General features: G+C 48.5%; 2 protein-coding genes across 3 annotated transcripts in view; one reads left to right on the forward strand and one right to left on the reverse strand.

The window, feature by feature from the left end:
* MRPL27 (mitochondrial ribosomal protein L27) lies at positions 1–6,284 on the reverse strand. 2 transcript variants are annotated; one of them, XM_003483010.4, is made up of 4 exons: positions 6,189–6,284; positions 4,443–4,574; positions 3,974–4,041; positions 1–441 (listed from the first exon to the last, which is right to left on the reverse strand). In XM_003483010.4, the coding sequence occupies exons 1-4, from the start codon at positions 6,226–6,228 to the stop codon at positions 235–237; spliced, it is 447 nt and encodes a 148-aa protein (XP_003483058.1). In that variant the 5' UTR covers positions 6,229–6,284; the 3' UTR covers positions 1–234. The 2 variants fall into 2 exon arrangements, with proteins under 2 accessions (XP_003483058.1, XP_003483059.1); XM_003483011.4 differs by having other exon boundaries at positions 6,070–6,238.
* The window catches only part of EME1 (essential meiotic structure-specific endonuclease 1), a 9,972-nt gene continuing 3,462 nt past the window's right edge, over positions 6,243–12,752 (forward strand). Inside the window, exons 1-7 of the mRNA XM_013981014.2 lie at positions 6,243–6,334; positions 8,143–8,951; positions 9,035–9,162; positions 10,903–10,992; positions 11,086–11,207; positions 11,411–11,534; positions 11,757–11,872. Of these exons, the coding sequence (XP_013836468.1) occupies positions 8,168–8,951; positions 9,035–9,162; positions 10,903–10,992; positions 11,086–11,207; positions 11,411–11,534; positions 11,757–11,872 (1,364 nt within the window). The 5' untranslated portion in view covers positions 6,243–6,334; positions 8,143–8,167. The remainder of the gene's footprint in view (positions 6,335–8,142; positions 8,952–9,034; positions 9,163–10,902; positions 10,993–11,085; positions 11,208–11,410; positions 11,535–11,756; positions 11,873–12,752) is intronic.

The raw sequence follows: 12,752 nt of genomic DNA on the forward strand, positions 1-12,752 counted from the left end.
TCCGGGCTTGTCCTCCAACAGCACAAACTACAGCTAACTTTTATTTCTGGCCCCGGCTCAGGTCTCCCCAAGGGCCTCCCAGCCAGTCACCTCACAGAGCCTTCCCACAGTCACCGCGGGCAGACTTCTGCCTTGGGAGGGCTTGTCACCACTCCAACCCTTGATGACTTCTGGTACCAGGCTCTCTCTTGTCATCTGGGCTCCAATCTCTGTGCAAAGACCTCCTCTGGGAGCTCAAAGCATAGCTACCAGTTTGAAGGTGCCCTCAGGCTTGGCAGGAACCACGTGGACGAAAGTCTTGTACAGCACAGCCCCCTGGGGCAGCCTGGTGACCAGATCCACGGCCTCCGAGTTGCTGGGATTGGGCACGTAGACCTCCTTAGTGTAGCGGACTACTCCCTCCTCCAGGGCATACAGGCACTTGTTCTTCCCCAGGCCCACCTGCAACACACACACCTGGTCAGCTGGACAGCGAGGCGGCCCATCCCAGGGCTTCGGGAGAGACTTTTGACGAGGATTCTCCTCTGGGGCCAGAGGAGAGGATTCAGAAAGCTCCACCTCAGCTTCCCCTTCCCACTGCTTGGTAACTACGCCATTCCAAAGGTGGGAAAAGAAAACTGCAGCAGCCAATCCAGGTGATGACTCAGTCTCCTGAGGGCTGATACCTGGACCCATGTCTGAGCAGCTGGTCAGAAGCCACACTGGACCGAAGTCCACACGGACAGATCCCCACACCAGGCCCAGGAAAATACCTCTAATCACTGCCCTTGGAGCTTGCTTCACTTAGGCTTGACACACCACTAGTTTGATGGACATTTTCATCTATATGGTGATCTTAGACATTTAGGCTCAAAGCTACACGGATAATGCATATGCTAATGAAACAATAATAATATTATCAGCTAGTACTTGTATCATGCTTACCATGTATAAGCACTGGGCCAAGCACTGTTATACACATTAACTCACTTACGTCTCACCTTGTTAAGATACTATTTCTTTCTTTGTTGCTTTTTGTCTTTTTTTTTGTCTTTTGTCTTTTCAGGGCCATACACGCGGCATATGGAGGTTCCCAGGCTAGGGGTCGAATCAGAGCCACAGCTGCTGGCGACAGCCACAGCCATGCGGGATCCAAGCCGTGTCTGCAACCTACACCACAGCTCACAGCAACGTTGGATCCTTAACCCACTAGCAGAGCCAGGGATCAAACCCACATCCTCATGGATACTAGTCGGGTTCATTACCACTGCGCCACCAATGAAACTCCAAGAAGGTATTATTTCTATGCCTGTTTTTCGGGTGAGAAATATAAGCAAAGAGATTAAATAAACCGTGTATTGTATGTATGGTGTTTAAACTATACATAACTGGGCTTTTTTCTTTTAGAACTTGAGAGCGGATGTGTGGCAATCTTTACCCTCATAGACCAGCATTATTCAATATTTCTCTGATTAAAAGAACAGACTCTGGTTCAAATCCCAGCATTAGCAGTTCCTGTTGTGGAGCAGGGAAACAAATCTGACTAGTAACCGTGAGGACTTGGGCTTGATCCCTGGCCTTGCTCAGTGGGTTAAGGATCCGGCATTGCTGTGGCTGTGGTGTAGGCCAGCAGCTGTAGTTCTGACTGGACCCCTAGCCTGGGAACTTCCATATACTACAGGTGTGGCCCTAAAAAGCAAAAAATAAAAATAAAAACTCCCGGGACTACTACTTACTATTGTGTGATCTGGGCACATTAATTTACTGTGTCTCACTTTTTTCAACTGCAAAATGAGGATAAGTATTAACCATTTTATAGGGTCATCTTGAGGATTAAATGAGTCAACAATCAAAAAGAGCTTAGACTACTGCCCAGATCTAAACATATTAGCTTTTATTATTGTTGTTATTATTAAGTCCCAGGAGTCAACATAGCCACATACTAAATGTCTCGAGTTCTAAAAAAACAAAAACAACAGTTACTTCACATACAAATCAGCATTTTGGAACTAATTATAGGTCACTATATCAGTCTTTCTGTGTCTACTAAAATTGCCAAAAGAGGTAAGAAGGGAGGAGGAAATTGATTACAAAGGAAACTAAACTAATTTGTGTGTGTGTGTGTGTCTTTTTGCCATTTCTTGGGCCGCTCCCGTGGCATATGGAGGTTCCCAGGCTAGGGGTCGAATTGGAGCTGTAGCTGTTGGTCTACGCCAGAGCCACAGCAACTCGGGATCCGAGCCGAGTCTGCGACCTACACCACAGCTCACGGCAACGCTGGATCGTTAACCCACTGAGCAAGGGCAGGGATTGAACCCGCAACCTCATTGTTCCTAGTCGGATTTGTTAACCACTGCGCCACGACGGGAACTCCCTAATATATATTTTTTTTTTCTTCTTTTTTTTTTTTTCTAGGGCTGCACCTGCGGCATATGGAACTTCCCAGGCCAGGGGCCGAAGAATTGGAGCTGCAGCTGCTGGCCTACACACAGCCACAGCAACGCCAGATCGTGCCACATCTGTGACCTATACCACAGTTTATGGCATCACCAGATGCTTAACCCACTGGGCAAGTGGGATACCAGTCAGGTTCGTTTCCGCTGAGCCACAATGGGAACTCCCTAAACTAATATTTTATTTTATTTTATTTATTTATTTATTTATTTTTGTCTTTTTGCTATTTCTTTGGGCCGCTCACGCAGTATATGGAGGTTCCCAGGCTAGGGGTCGAATCGGAGCTGTAGCCGCCAGCCTACGCCAGAGCCACAGCAACGCGGGATCTAAGCCGCGTCTGCAACCTACACCACAGCTCACGGCAACGCCGGATCCTTAACCCACTGAGCAAGGGCAGGGACTGAACCCACAACCTCATGGTTCCTAGTCGGGTTTGTTAACCACTGCGCCACGACGGGAACTCCTAAACTAATATTTTAAATAAAGTAAAGAATACACAGTATAGACCTGTGTTAAAGAACATGAAGACCTAAGCAAGTAATACCAACTTGCTGAACCTGAAATCCATGCCTGGTAAGGACCTAATTTCTGGTTCATATGTTGAATTCTATTTTATTAAATTCAAGTTATCTTTCATTAATATTTTATTAGATTCAAGTTATAATTCAATCATCTTTATCTACTGAATAATAACTTCATGTGATGGAGAAATTATTTTTTTTTTGCCAAGTCTGTGGCATGTGGAAGTTCCCAGGCCAGGGACTGAACCTGAGCCCAGCAGGGACAATGCTGGATCCTTTAACCACTAGGCCACGAGGGAATTCAGAGGAATTCTTAAAAATAGGAAAAAAAAAATGGGAGTTCCCACTGTGGCTCAGCAGAAACAAATCTGACTAGCATCCATGAGGACGCAGGCTCGATCCCTGGCTTTGCTCAGTGGGTTAAGGATCCCACATTGCTGTGAGCTGTGGTGTAGACTGCAGACAGGGCTCGATGCCTCGTTCCTGTGGCTGTGGTGTAGGCTGGCAGCTGCAGCTCCGATTAGACCCCTACCCTGGGAACCTCCATATGCCATGGGTACAGCCCTAAAAAGCCAAAAAAAAAAAAAAAAAAAAAAAAGAATACATTGAAACTAGTTTCCCAAGATTAAAAAAGTATCTTAAATCACTAGACATCTCCTCTACCAAGAACAGGGGGTTAGAAAAGAGACCCAAGAGAACCAGGCTAATGCTATTATCAAGGCAAAAAAGTGATCTGAGATTTAGGCAGACCTGGTTCAAATCCCAGCTCTGTCACTTTCTCCCCTTCATTCCAAGTTTCTGGTGTCCTACCTGTAAAACAGAGATGATACCTATCTATCTTAGGAATAGGGGTAAGGATGAAATGAGATAACGTAAGCCCAAAATCAGCATGACCCTTGGCATTTGGTAAGCATTCAACAACTGCAACTGCTGTAATTACTGTGCTCCAGACCATGGAGGGGTAGTCCTAGAAAAGAAAAAAAAAGAAAGAAAGGGGGCGGGGGCACAGAGCAACTCACATGGGCACCTGGGTGCCAGCGGAAGTGGCGCTGAGTCGCAAGGATGTTGCCAGCATGAACATAGTGACCTAGAAGAGAAGTCCATGAGAGCTCTAACTCTCAGCCCCCGTGATGAGGCAGCACAGCAAACTGCTAAAAAAAACATGACAGCCCTCACCTTCTCAGCCCAAATGCTGCACACCTCTAGGCCTGCCCATGGTAAGACTAACGCTCAGAACCTGACACAGGCAGCCCCCAGTCCCCCAGCCAGGAGCCTCCTCTGCAGTCGCATGGCTAAGGTTCCCACCTATCTGCTCTTCCTCGGGCCTCCCATCTTGCCTCAGGTCTCCTCTGCCTCTCATTTGGAGCCAAATGTTCTGGTGAGGGAAATGGAAACCAGGCTCTTGCCTGGTTTCCCACTCTTCAAAGGAATGTCAAGGCAGCAGGGCAGGGTGCTAAGGCGGATGCAGAAGCCAGGCCACAGGCTCACCCTCCATTTTCTTGATGCCAAAGCGTTTGCCTGGTGACTTTCCACCGAGGTTCTTGGAGCTGCCACCTGTCTTCTTGGATGCATATCTGACAGCAAGAGCTGCAGCCTGAGGGGGGCTCAGCAGGGCTGTAACTGCAGAGAGAACAAAATGTTTTTCAAACAGAGGCTCCCAATCAGACTCTCTTTCTCTGTCTCGATGGGCCATTTGCTAAACTGAGAGGTGGCAGGAGGTAGTGTCAGGGGAGGTGAGGAAGATACGTGAGCAGAAATGCCACTTGACGGTCTGGGTTTTCAGGGAGTGTTTGAAGTCCTTGGCCTTCTCCCATAACGGGGCACAAATCATTCCTTGTATTGTCCAGGGTGTAAGCACTACATGAATTGTGTGTGTGTGGCCTGGGGTGGGGGTTTGGGGAGTAAAATAGTAATGGAAAAAAAATAAACACCATCTGTCCTAGGTCCTGACACATTCATTCCTATTGAGGAGAAACAAATACCACAAAAACAGAAGCCAGCAAGAGGATACCAGAGGGCTGCCTGTTTCAGCTTCACTCACCATTATGTCCTCAAGCCTCCATGCACTGTGGAGGGGCCAGACCGCAGAGCCCAGCAAGAGGACACCCAGAGAGGAGGCTCCTGCTTTGACCTCATCCACCATTTTATTAGCCATCCACCCATCCACTGCACACCACGTACTTGTAAACAAAAAGGGCAGCCTCTCTGAGGATGGCTCCCACAGGCTCCTGTCCACTTCAGAAGGCCGGATCCTTTCTTTGCTCAGCAGCCCATCGAGCACAGGTCCAACAAAGAAGACTGACACTCTGACCTTGTTAACCTGACCTCCCCATTCATTCCAAAGAGCACAATGGCATTTATTTTTAAAAGGAAAGTGAACTAAAATTCATACTAACCAGGACAGAAGCCCAGTGCTATATGACAAGCCCAGGACTGGCGGTCCCTGCATTCAGGTCTCCAGATACAGCTACAGTTAAACAGGGCCATGCCAGAAAGTCTTTAGAGAAGGCTTGTGGGTCCCTGGAGCCTATAAGTTCAGAGTTCCTAAATCCCAGGTTTCTGAAGTTTTAATGAGAACAGAGACTACCTGAAGCAAAGGAACAGAGACAAGAACTTATGCAGGTATTTTCTTTTTGGTCGCAAGCACAACATGCGGCAGTTCCCTAGGCAGAGACTGCACCTAAGCCACAGCAGCAACAACGATGAATCCTTAACCTGCTGAGCCACAGAGAAACTCCTACAGCTATTTTATTTATATGCTCATTTACTGGCTTATCTACTAGAAAGAACAGTGCTGTGTGTGCAGACTATGTTTTCATCTTCTCTGTTGAAATTCTCAACACCTACCACAGTGTCTGGTACAAAGATAGACCTCAATCTGCTGAACGAACAGATTAACTTTTTGACCTCTAATATGCCAGCGGTAGTAACCCGTTTTTGCAGATGACGGGATCCAAATAAACCCATTTATTTACCCAAATAAATCGATGAACCGGCACCTACGGCTAAGGAAGCTTATTTGCACGCCAGCCAGTGGAAGGTCAGGAGCTACACGCCCTAGATGTCACGTGATCACCGACTACCGCCCCTCAAACCTCGTGGGCCCTGCACACACCTCCCGTCCCAAGGTCTTCCGCGAGATACAGCCTCCACCGCATCTCACCCTCTGGCTCCCAGTAAGGTCTCCACTCTGCCTCCACCCCTTGCTCCGCGACGACCACAGCGTCCGGTTACCTGCTGCCCGGGTCCTTAGCGCCAGCACCGCCAACGCCATGTTTGCAGTACACTTGCTTCCGGTCTCAGAAATCTGCTTCCGCTACGTGGAGATCTACTTCCGGGTCTTACGTGGCGGTTGAAAGAGTGGCGGGAGAGGTTGCTTGGTGAGTTTAGTCGGGCGGGCAGCCGGGTGGGCGGCCCGGTGGGGGCGGGGTAGGGAGCTACCTTCTGAGCGGTCGGGGCCTCTACTGATCTGGTGCAGGTGGAGAGAGGCTGGAGCGCGATCAGTAGGGGCCCGCTTGCAGGGCCCCACATTCTGCCAGAGGCCACCGAGGCCCCAGCGGGGATAGGGATAAGGTCCCTCCCTAGTCGTGAAACCTACTTTTCTGAGCACTCCTGCGTGCCAGATGCTGTTTGAAGTGCTGTAGATGTGTGACCTTTTTTTTTTTTTTTAACTTCTCACAACCTTGTAAAATTGGTCTTGTTGTTATCCCTATTTTACTAAAAAAAAAAAAGCAAGGCCCAGAGAGGTTACATAGCTCATCTGGGGTCACACCTACAGTGGTAGTGAATATTTGTTCAAAGAATGATTCTTGTGCACAATTCAGCAATTGCAATCCTAGATACAAGAGAATTGAAAACATGTTCCTACAAAAAACTAGGACATGAATGTTCATGGCAGCATTATTTATAATGCCCAAAAAGGGGACTCAAACAGAATGTTCACCAAGTGTGAATGGATTAACTCACACATAAGTAAGATGGCATGTTATTCAGCCATGAAATGATGATGACAACATACATATGCTACATTGTAAATGAACCTTGAAAACATTATGTTAAGTCGGTCACAGGAGTTCCCATCATGGTACAGCAGAAACAAATCTGACTAGGAACCTGAGGTTGCAGGTTCAATCCCTGGCCTCACTCAGTGGGTTAAGGATCTGGCGTTGCCGTGGCTATGGTGTAGGCCAGCAGCTGTAGCCCTGATTCGACCCCTAGTCTGGGAGCCTCCATGTGCCATAGGCTCCGCCCTAAAAAGACAAAAGACCAAAAAAAAAAAAAAAAAAAAAAAAAAGGAGCCAGTCACAAAAGATCATGTACTGTATGATTCCATTTATGTGAAATATCAGAATAGGCAGATCCATAGAAAGAGAAGTAGATTTATGGGTGGTGGTGTTGGCGGTGGGTGGGGAGATGGGGAATGGACTGACTGCTTCATGGCTATGGGATATCTGTTTGGGGTGATGAAAACGTTCTAAAATTAGTAGAGTTGGTTGTACCTCCTTGCAAATGTACTAAACACCACTGAACTGTGTACACTTTAAAAGGATAAATTTTATGGTATACAAATTATATCTCACTTAAAAAGGAATAACTTTGGTATCTCTTATTTTATTTAATTAATTTATTTATTTGTCTTTTTAGGGCTACACCCATGGCACATGGAAATTCCCACGCTAGGGGATGAATCAGAGCTGCAACTGCCAGCCTACGTCACAGCCACAGCAACACCAGATCCGAGCCACATCTGCAACCTACACCATAGGTCATGGCAATGCTGGATCCTTAACCCACTGAGCAAGTCCAGGGATCAAACCCACGTCCTCATGGATACTAGTCAGGTTCTTTACTGCTGAACCAGGACAGGACTCTTGGTATCTCCATTTTAAATGCAGAGATCAGTAAAGAGGTGGCGTTGAGTCTTGTTCCTAACCCCTTAACATTTTTTAATCTTAACTTCCACTTTGTTTATACCTCACCTTGACCTTGAAAGGCTTTGAGGAGGGTTCCTGTTAGACTACAGACATAGCTGTTCTGAGTTCCAGATTGTCCATGTTGGGGCCATGTCCTAATTCTCTCTCCATTTTTCTGTGTATCATATTTATTTCCATAAAGCTTGGCCATCAAACACACTGAGTGGACTGGAATCAGTACTACAGTCTGTGTTCCATCCCTCTTTTTCTTTTAGGGAATTAATATGCTGGCATATACTGATGGCTCTGAAGGCATCACTCTCACTGGATTCCAGTGACAGTGACTCTGAGGAGTTGCCAACATTTGCCTTTCTGAAGAAGGAGCTGTTTTCAACAAAGAGGAGGCAGCCTCAGAAGGAGGAGAAGGTGGTCGTGGTTGACATCTCAGATTCTGAGGCCTCCTGTCCCCCATCACCAAAACGGAAAGACCCATCACCTGTTCCAGAGACAGCTGAAACTCTCACACAAACAGAGCCAGTCAGGGTGCTAAGCAGTGAAAGTGAGGAGGAGGAGGAGGAATTTATTCCCCTGGCTGAGAGACTGACTTGTAAGTTTTTGACCCACAAGCATCTGAGTCCTGAGGACTCCAGCTCCCCAGTTAAAAATGTTTTGGATCATCAGAATAATGGAGCATCACGTGACTGGCAGAAACAGTCCTTTCCAAAGATCCAAGGTATTCCCCTCCATGACACCGCAGGGAGGTGTGCATCAAATAACAAGGACCCTGTGATAGACAGTCCATGCCATCAGCTTCCAGCCTCCCACGCTCCTTGCTCTGCCCAGAGCTACAGCTTGACAGGCACCAAAACAAGTGCTGAGGTACCCCCGCCTCAGAAGAGAACCAAGCACAAGCAGAAGGACGGGAAGAGAGGCTCACAGGGATGCCAGCAGCGTGGACAAACAAGCCAGAAGGAAAGCACGCAGAGGCAACAGGAAAGGAAGAAGAAGGCAGCCCTGGTTAACAGGCTGAGAGCTCAGAGGCCAGAGGAATGCTTAAAGCACATTGTGGTGCAGCTGGATCCAGGTCCTCCAGGCCTCTTTCTCTACCTTTTGTGGGGTGAACTGCTTTCTGGGCCCCACTGACAGCTTCTTTCCTGTCTGTTGCAGTGCTTTTACAGATGGAAGGTGGGGGCCAGCTGCTTAGCGCCCTGCAGTCCATGGAGTGCTGCTGTGTGATTGAGGTGCAGGCTGTGCCCCGCAGCATCACGTGGAGGAGAAAGGCTGGCCCCACTGAGGTAGGGGTTTTCTGGCTGCTGTCTCTCCTCCTCCTTAGAGTTACAGGATAAATATGCTTTTATTCTAAGGATATATATCAGTCAAGGCCCTGGCAGGAAAGCAGAGGGCACACTCAACCTAGGATATTTTGAGGAAGATTTAATAAAGGGACTGCTTTCCAAGGCATGGGCGGGGTGCAAGGAAACTACAAGCAGTGGTGCCGTACCTCGGGATAATAACAGCTTTAACTTGGTTTCTCCATCTCAGGTACCATAACCATTTCAGATTGGTCCATTCCTTGTTGTGCTAGGCTGTCCTGTGCATTATAGGATGTTTAGCAGTGTCCCCAGCATCTACTCACTAGATACCTTGAGTACCTGTTCCAGTCATGACAATCGAAATGTCTCCATGGAGTTCCTGTTGTGGCTCAGCGGTTAACGAACCCAGCTAGGATCCATGAGGATGCAGGTACGATCCCTGGCCTCGCTCAGTGGGTTAAGGATCCAGCGTTGCCGTGAGCTGTATAGGTTACAGGTGTGGCTCGGATCTGGCATTGATACAGCTGTGATGTAGGCCAGCAGCTGTAGCTCCAATTGGACCCCTACCCTGGGAACCTCCATCTGCCACTGGTGCCACCCTATAAAAACAACGACAACAAAATGTCTCCAGATATTGCCAGACATCAACTTGTGGGGGGAAAATTCCCTGTTTCTGTCACAGTTACCCTATAAGGATGGAATTCTTACCCTACATCGCAGGTGGGGAAACTGAGGCCCTGAGAAGTTGAAAGCCTTGTTAAGACTGAGTAATGGCTGGGGTGGGGGTGGGGGAGGACCAGAACCCAGAGCTCCTCCCACTCGTGCTTTGCTATATTGTGGGTCTTGGCTTTTGCTTAGAGGGACCTAATCAGAAAACTCTGCCCAAGTCCTGCTCTCAGTTACTCTGTAACACTGTGCTGCTGTACAATTGTGGACCGTGGGGAGGCCCTGGCTTTGTTTAATTATGCCCTAGTATGGTGAAGAAGAGATGCTCTCACAGACTGAAGTTTCCCTGGTGATTATCTTTGTGACCCAAAACCTCTGTGTTTGTAAGGGCCACTCAGTTTATACTTAGCACCTACCCTCAAAGCCCAAGTTACTTTTTTTTTTTTTAAGGGCCGAACCCAGTGGTATATAGAGGTTCCCAGGCTAGGGGTCTAATCGGAGCTGTAGCCGCTGGCCTACACCATAGCCACAGCCACAGCCACGCCAGATCCGAGCCACGTCTGTGACCTACACCACAGCTCTCAGAAACACCGGATCCTTAACCCACGGAGCAAGGCCAGGGATCGAACCTGCGTCTTTATGGATGCAATTCCGTGAGCCACACGGGATTCATTTCTGCTGAGCCACAACGGGAACTCCCCAAGTTACTTATTTGTTCCAAATCCTTTGGAAGAGTTTCCTTCTCTCCATTCCCCAAGAATGTGTAGAAATCTTGGCAGTTACTTCTCAGTTCATTTCAGCTCACTAATGCTCCTTTCTTATTCATCGCCTCGGAGGTGGAGTACACTGAGGTTGAGCAGCTGAGGACTGGGAGGGACAAGCTCATGGATGACCATTTCTTGCCTCCGTGACTTCATTCCAGAAAGAAAAGAATTATGCAAAATGGACTAGGCCGATGGGGATGAATTGATTCACCCAGAAGCCCTGGGTCTCTCTCGCAGGTGCTGAGCACCTGCTGACCTGCCTCCCTCTGCTGGGTTCTGCGTCCTTTGACAGGATGGAGAGGAGAGCTGGGTGGAGGAGCCAGTGGTCCTGGCGCTGCTCCTGGCAGAGGCGTTCGTGTCCATGATCTCCAACTTCAAGCAGGTGGGCAGAGTCGATGGGGTGGGTGCTGAGACACGGGACAGAGGGCTGGCTCTAGGGGGCAGGCGTTCATGCAGTTCCTGCCCCTACACACAGGGAAGTCTGGACAGCACCGAGGAAGGGAAGGAAACACTTCGGAGCTTTGTAACTGACATCACAGCAAGGACAGCTGGGAAAGCTCTGACACTGGTGATTGTGGATCAGGAGAAATGCTTCAGGTTTGGATGTGTCCTCAAGACTTGGTGTTAAAAGGGGCAGCTCCTGGGCCAACGGGTGAATTTATTCATCCCAGATCTGAGATGGGATGCAAAAATAGTGTCCCACTGCAAAACAGTGACCCTGCAAGCCCTGGTCCAGTCATGTGACACTTTTTGTGCCTGAGCTCAGCCTAGAGCTGCCACCCTTCTTCAATTTCCTCCAGTGCTCCGAATCCTCCCAGGAGAAGAAAACAGGGAGTGGCAAATAGAGAACAGGCCAAGGAGAAGAAACAGAGGCAACCAGAGACCAACCCAGGGACCACAGTGACCAGGGTGGACGTGGAAGAGGTAAGAACTTCCGTTGCCTGAGTCAGCATGGGCACCCACACTTGCCAACCCGACTTGCTATTGATAAAGCATAATTTTGCCTCGGTACTAAGCAGGAGAGGAGGGGCCAGCCAGGCAGCCAAGGGGCTGGGGTGCAGCTTCAGCGAACAGTGAGAGATGACTGATTCCCAGCTAGTCTTTCTATATATACCCTTTCATTCCATCCTGTCTTTGTGTTTCTAGGCATTGGTGGATCTGCAGCTACACACGGAAGCCCAGGCTCGGATCGTGTGGAGCTGGAAAGAGCTGGCTGACCTCGCGTGCACATTCACAAAGGCTGTGGCTGAGGCACCGTTCAAGTGAGTGCCCCCATCAAGTCCCAGCTCCATGGCTGGGTCTTGTCCTTCGCAGTGGTTCTGGTACCCACTGCTAAGCTCTGCTCCTAGTCTGTTGTTGCTCAAGCTTGAGGCAGAAGGAGCTGATCTAACCCTGGGGATTCTTAGAGCCCTCAAATCCAGTCCTTTTAAAATGTTCTCCCTGGAGTTCCCATTATGGTTCAGTGGGTTAAGAACCTGACATAGTGCCCGTGAGGGTGCGGGTTCAATCCCTGGCCTAGCTCAGTGAGTTAAGGATCTGGAGTTGCTGCAAGCCACAGCTTACCTCACAGATGCTGCTTGGATCCATCGTGGCTGTGGCTGTGGCACAGGCCAGCAGCTGCAACTCTGATTCGATGCCTAGCCTGGGAACTTCCATTTGCTGCAGGTGTGACCATTTAAAAAAAAAAAAAGTTCTCCTTTAGCTTATGTGTAAGTTTGTGTTCTGCGAATTGCTACTGGGTTACCAATGGGCCAGGTTACCAGGGGTGATTGCAGGTCAGGTCACAATGAAACAAGCCCTTGTAAAATAAATGTTTACCCTACTTAGCTAAAGGGCTGTTCATAGTCAGAATTTAAAATTAATGAGACCTCAGAGACAGTCCAGTCCAACTCCCTCATTTTACACCTGAGGGAAATGAGGGCTGAGGCGACTGACTTGTCCAAGTTCCCACTAAATTAGAAGAACTAGACTCCAAATTGCCTGATACCCAGTCCCCTGTGCCAACCCCATGTGTACCGAATCTCTGATCATCATTACAACCCGTCTCAACACAAGCAACAGTATGGTACTCTTCTGGTGATGTCTATTTATTTATCTTTTTAGAGCCACACCCGCAGCACATGGAGGTTCCCAGACTAGTGG

The sequence above is a fragment of the Sus scrofa genome, chromosome 12 (assembly GCF_000003025.6).
Source record: "Sus scrofa isolate TJ Tabasco breed Duroc chromosome 12, Sscrofa11.1, whole genome shotgun sequence".
In the NCBI taxonomy this organism is placed as follows: domain Eukaryota; kingdom Metazoa; phylum Chordata; class Mammalia; order Artiodactyla; family Suidae; genus Sus; species Sus scrofa.

Bases quoted from the DNA above. Each gene is read 5' to 3' on its own strand.
- MRPL27 (XM_003483011.4), bottom strand. From the start codon at position 6,112: ATGCGGTGGAGGCTGTATCTCGCGGAAGACCTTGGGACGGGAG. The intron at 4,575-6,069 runs GTGTGTGCAGGG...TTCTCTCTGCAG, and splicing joins GGAAGACCTTGGGACGGGAG to TTACAGCCCTGCTGAGCCCC. The intron at 442-3,973 runs GTGAGTTGCTCT...TGTGTGTTGCAG, and splicing joins GCTGGCACCCAGGTGCCCAT to GTGGGCCTGGGGAAGAACAA.